The 6,000-nt window shown below is 43.9% G+C and overlaps 1 protein-coding gene across 1 annotated transcript in view; it reads right to left on the minus strand.

Moving 5' to 3' along the window:
- Window positions 1-3,620, minus strand: part of ncam2 (neural cell adhesion molecule 2) — a 239,466-nt gene extending 235,846 nt beyond the window's left edge. Inside the window, exon 1 of the mRNA XM_022765596.1 lies at window positions 3,557-3,620. Coding sequence (XP_022621317.1) covers window positions 3,557-3,608 — 52 coding nt within the window. The 5' untranslated portion in view covers window positions 3,609-3,620. The remainder of the gene's footprint in view (window positions 1-3,556) is intronic.
- Window positions 3,621-6,000: the final 2,380 nt, after the last annotated feature.

Here is a 6,000-nt window from a genome sequence, read left to right on the forward strand (position 1 = left end):
GGCATGTGAGAAAAGTTTTAGTCACACAGTCTACTCTTTAATAATTTAATACTTCTACAGTCTTTGAGTTTGGAAATGGGCTGGAACATATGCATGTAGGAGTTAGAAAAAATATGGCAATGTCATATCTCAAAATTACTGCTCATTTCCTTTCGGTCTTATTTACGCCACTTCATTCTCAGCAGGCTGACAACAAGCCCTGCGGCACAGATGTTCGGCAGTGCTTTTCTCAAGTGTTCAGGTGTTTTGAATATCACACACGCCTCTTGTCTTGCATGCACAAATTCAATGGTGGGACCTGATCTCGGCGGATCCGGTGCTAAAGGGCACACATGAGAAATCAAAAGCTTGCAGGCAAATAAATAGTGTATCCATAACACTGAGATTGCCCTTTGTACAATTCAGAGGCCTGCTGACTCTAGTCGTTCCTTAAATTGATTTCTCATACGCGGTTGCCTCGAGGGGGTGATTCCATTTTCATATATACACTGGCTCTCTATATGTGTGCTCTCAGTCTTAGTCTATTAATCAAATAATGCAATCAAATTCACCTTGCAGGACCAAGACACAGGCGATTTCTTTCGTGAACAGCTTTGCATGTCTTTAATAAGGGTTTGTGAGTGGTGTTGCATGGTGTTAAGAACTGTGTGCAGCATTGTTCCAGTATCAAATAATCAGCAGAGCAGGAAATATAGAAAGATAGAAACTTTTAGGGTCTAGATTTAGTTAGAGTTAGTTAGAAAAAAAGAATGGATACAAGGAAAGATAGAAAAAAAGTTCCTCTTGCAACACTAGTGGAGTGAATTTCCGAAAAAAAAAAAGAAACCCTGCACTACCCTCATGAATATTTAACCGATGATTCATTTGAATAGTTTGATGCCGAGTACAGTGTCTATGTGCGGTTAAGTGTGTGTGTCCCTGCATTTATGCTCACTCATGTGAGCATGTACATAAACCAGAACTACAGGATGTTAGCAAACCTCAAATACATGCTTAAGCCTCGGCTCAGGGTGCAATGAGAGACACTTAAGCGCAGGGGCATAAATCTTTTAAACCCTCAGCCACTGACATTTCCCCCCATGAGATACAGCGAAGTATCTTAATTACGCCACTTAACATCACATCGGCGAGTCCCGGGTGAGCCCAAGCAAGCATATAATTCATTGTACTAAGCATCGGTAAAAGCCAAATACATAAACCTTCATGGATGCACACTCAAGTGCAGGGTAGACGGTGAGCTGGGACTTCAAAAGCAAATGTTTTCCTTCAGAAGTCAGCAGGGGTAGAACAGAGGATATCTGTAGAGTTAGTGTGGTGGGAGCCGGGGCACCTCGCTGACTCCTGTCAGAAAATCAAGCTGGCGTCATGAATCGGTGCAAGCGAATGAAACCTCTTTCTGGTTCTACTTCTTTTATTAATGGTTTAGTGTCCACTCCAAAGCCCCACGAGGATAAGAAACGCTGAGAATCAGGCTCCCTGTCAGGTTCCAGTACATACCCTTCATCTCAGAACTATCCTTATTATTCACATTACAGCATGTTCTCTGCTTTGTCTTATAGGTCAATTTGCATGGACTTTGCTATCATGAAAAACATGATAAGAATGAAAATTGGATGGCTGGATGATGTAATACTACTGTAACAAAGGGAAAGTAACAAAGCCATGAATATTCCAGTTGAGGCTTACGAACAGTAGCCTGTGCCTCTTTATTTTACCTCAACTGCCAATATACTACAGTCCTTTTAAAATGTTGAGCATAATCAAACTCTGTGCCTCTTGTGTGTCTGCTTCTGTTTCCATGCCACAAACCACCAAAACAAACACCCATTACATCATGTGGACTCAGTTTCATCCCAGAAATCTCCCTATGACAAGGCAGCTACAGGTTTATAATCGGAATTATATGCAATTACACATTAGCAGTGACAGATGGACCTGTTATAAATATGCATAGTCTTTTTTTACACCTCCTCAAACTGGTGTTATGTATAGCACACTGAAGTATGGTAAAAACTGATCAATGATTCTCCATAGGAGCACCTCCCACACCCACACACACACCTTTGAGACCCACTACCCTGAAGGACTTCAAGCAAAGCAGTCAGTATGAATGAGATGCAACACGCTTTAATGACCAGTGGCTTCACTCTTGGCACCACTTTGCAGCGCTCTACCCCCACCTGCCGTTGTGCGCCAGGAACCCAGTGTGACAACACTGCAAAAAATGTCCATCTAACTCTTGTTTTTTTTTAATAAGTGGGAAAATCTGGCCAAGGGGATATGATAATGCGTCTTATCCCGGATGCAAATTAACTTGTTGCAAGATTTTTTTTAAATAAAAGAAGCCTGCCTGAAGTGCATTTACATTTGTGCTGAAATAAATAAAATAATAAAATAATCCCATCCTGCAAGCAGTTCTTTTTCGCCTCCAGAAATGGATTAACACTGAATCTGAAGCTACAGGAGTTGAGTAATTTCCGCGGTGCACGCGGGTCTCATCCCGCGGTGACAAGGCGACGCGCGTCACTGACCAGGACACACACACACACAAACACACACACACACACACAAAGGCCAAAGGCGAATGTGTAAACCGAGTAACATCTTCATCTTCCACCGTGCGCGAGACCCACACACACACACACACACACACACACACACACACACACACACACACACAAGAGGGCGCGCGCACAGACAATCGCCGCACCTCCGGATCAGGTGCGCGACGCACGTTAAAGCCAATTACCGGTGAAGTGTCACTCTGCTGTCACAAAGGCAGCTCATATTTCCAAACTTTCCCGAATCATTTCACAATGTGTAACAGCATCACGGGCCCGATATCATCGTGCTACAGCCTGCGCACAAGATGCAGACACAGAAGGAAGATGTTTCACCGTGCTTCTTCAATCTAGCCTACAGTCATTTTCTACAGCAACACAGAGTGGACAGGAGAGTGGGTGAAAACAAGGCAGGAGAATATGATCCAGCATATTGGAACTGAAATGTATGCCTCCATGTATGATGCCAGTTGAAGTTAGGAGACATCATCGATTTTTAGGATGAAACCAGGCAAGACGGAAGCTCTTTGTAAATAAGATCCATACACCAAAACAGCACAGCACCCCGAGGCTGCTCCTAAAGATGAACAAACTAAAGAGTGAGCAATGGTATATGATGAAGATAACAGTTTATGTCCGGGGCGTGCAGAGTCTACATCTCAACAGCTCACCCCTTAAAAAAAAAAAGGGACCCCATCATAATCCCCCTTTTCAGTCAGAAACCATTCTGGCCCCTGCAAGACGTGCTTCAATTACCAAACAACGTCCAGTTAAACAATCCAGCCCTCTCTCTCTCTCTCTCTCTCTCTCTCTCTCTCTCTCTCTCTCTCTGTCTCTCTCGCTCTCACTCCCTCTCTTACTCTAGCTCTCTCTCCCTCCGCTCCCTCCACAGCAGCTCTCTCTGCCTGCTGCAGCTCACGATGGCAAATGCACTCAACTTGTCCACAAAGTCACCAAAGCTCGATGGTTTGACACACTCACGTCCGCACCCTTACCTTGACTGCCGCAGACGAGCACCCCGAGGAGATGGACGAGTTTGAGCATCATTTTCGGGCAGGGTTCGCGCTGCCGGACGCTGCTTTCGGCTGCTGTAAAAAACGACAAGGGCGACACACACGCTCGGCTCCGCGCATCCGCTGTCTTCTTGGGCTCCGGCTCCGCTGGCGACTGGTCTGCCTCAGCTCCTTCCTTCCCTTCCTTCCTATACGCGCGCTCCCGCTCGCCGCTCGTTCACAGTGCCTGCGCCGCGTTGAGGACCCCCCCCCCCTCACCACCACCATCGCTTCTCTCCAACCTCACTGCTGGAAGCTGTTGGTGGAAGACAAACATGAAGGAAATCAAGCAAAACATGTTTATATTTGTCATGACTTCATGAGGTATTTGAAGACATGCTGTAAAGTTAGAGGGGGAGGATTTAAAGAAAAAGAAAACATCTTTAGTCCCAGGGTCTGCAGGAGCATGGCTAGGAACACCTTTCAAATATCTGTGGGTCCCCTCCAGCTGTGGGCCCCTGGAATCCTCCACCTATAATCCCACATAGGAACAGAAGAGCCTGCTTATCCCTGAAATCCAGACGAACATGCAAAGTCGGAAAAGTTTGCCTGGTGTGAATAATGCAGACACTCCCAGGCCTTTCCTGTCACATGTTTTACACAATGGGGCTCATGCGACAACATTTTTCTTTGAGGTTTGCTCGTACGCGTCTTCCAAATCAGTGTCATTAGCTTGTCCATGCAAAATAGGTGAATGTATGTAAATATGTGAGTGTTAACTCTTTAGCATCTTTAAAGTAACAACTGCACTGTGTCTGTTAAATCTCAATGCTCTTAGAAACCGCACCGCGCAGAAGAAAGGCAAATTTAGAGACTAGCATGCGAGCATTTACTGATCAGTGGAGAACTTGGCAGCTAAATAGATAGAAAGCAAACATTTACTGAAATCTGATTCCATCTAAAATAATTCACCAACAAAAATAACATAAATTACAGCAGTCCTGCATAAGACATATTTGGATTTGTGAAGGCAGTGATTATCACCTCACATGAAGCCAGGGAAAGAGATCTCAGACTTGTGAGCATCCCTGTTGAGCGCAAATGAAGTGGTGAATTAAAACTGACAAAACACTGATCCACTTAGCCAAGGAACCAGAAATGAAAGTGGATATCGAAATCTCTGGAGACCTTAGTTGGGACTGATATCTTGAAAACTGGGCGACATGCTCTTTTTCAGCCAGAAAAAACACATCACGGCTGCAAATTTTGTCAATATCATTCATAGATGTCTGAGGTAGGATCAGGTTTGTCTGTTGGATGGACTTCAAACCATAGTGCCCTCTCTGGATTTCATTTCACGACAACAACAATTCATTTTTTGGTCTGTGACTTGACCCACATTGCTGTGCTCCTAACGGACACGCGTCAAAAGGGCTCCATGGCTGTAATTCCCCATAGTCGCCTGACAGACTGATGCAATGTGGGTAAACTGTGGCAGATAAGGGAAAGTCCCAACCTGCCTAACAGCCATCTAGAGGTGAGTTGTAGCCTCTCAGGATTGTGTCGCGGTGCAATATGTGTCAAACTCTCTAAGTGGAAACTGGGAAGGTGTGAAAATGAAGATCAACAATCCTTTTTCCCAGTGAGGCCTATTTTTATTTCAGCCGAACAATGCTGGAGTTGTGGATTAGGTTTAAGTGAACGCAGGTGATTCAATCTCTAATTGGTGCAATTATTAATAGTCCATTGTTCCTGCTAAATTCAGACAGACTTTTTTCTCACACAGCTGCACTACTGCTTAAAGAGCCACTTAATATTACTGCAGTCTCTCACTTGCGGAAAGGTCATTATTAAAGAAAATGAATCGCACTAAAGAACAAGAACAAGTGTGAACTCTACATCAGTTCTCCCCATTGCCATTGGTTCCCACATGGCATGAGTGCAAATTTATGATTTTAGTTGTTCAGTAGTTTTCATGTTTTAAGACCGTGGCCAGATGAGTCATTGAAAAGGCAAAGTTCAAGTTTTTTTTTTTGTTGTTTTTTTTTTTTTTTAAATCAGCATTGTGAAATGTCTACCTGCTCTTTAACTGGATGGCGAGGATGCAAAAAGTCCTTGTAATGCAGAATAAATCCAACCCCAGTGTCAAATACTCTTGACATGAACTATTCATGACTTTTGAAACAAGATCGTTCAAGAGAAAAGCATGTCTGCTTGCAGCACGAAGGTCATGAAAGTGAAGCGAAAGCTCCACATTTGAATTTAAGTGTTTGTTTTGATTCTTTTGTTCGCTTTATAGAAAGATGGATACCCGGGAAGTGACTTGTAACAGGAAAATACTGTCTTTATGCACCACTTATGTACATTGCAACTTTCATGGAGTCGAAGTGATGGTCCAGTCACGTTAATGTTAGTCTGTCACGACCGAACATGTCCATTTGTCACAC

The sequence above is a fragment of the Seriola dumerili genome, unplaced genomic scaffold, assembly GCF_002260705.1.
Source record: "Seriola dumerili isolate Sdu_G_001 unplaced genomic scaffold, Sdu_1.0 BDQW01000716.1, whole genome shotgun sequence".
Lineage (NCBI taxonomy): Eukaryota > Metazoa > Chordata > Actinopteri > Carangiformes > Carangidae > Seriola > Seriola dumerili.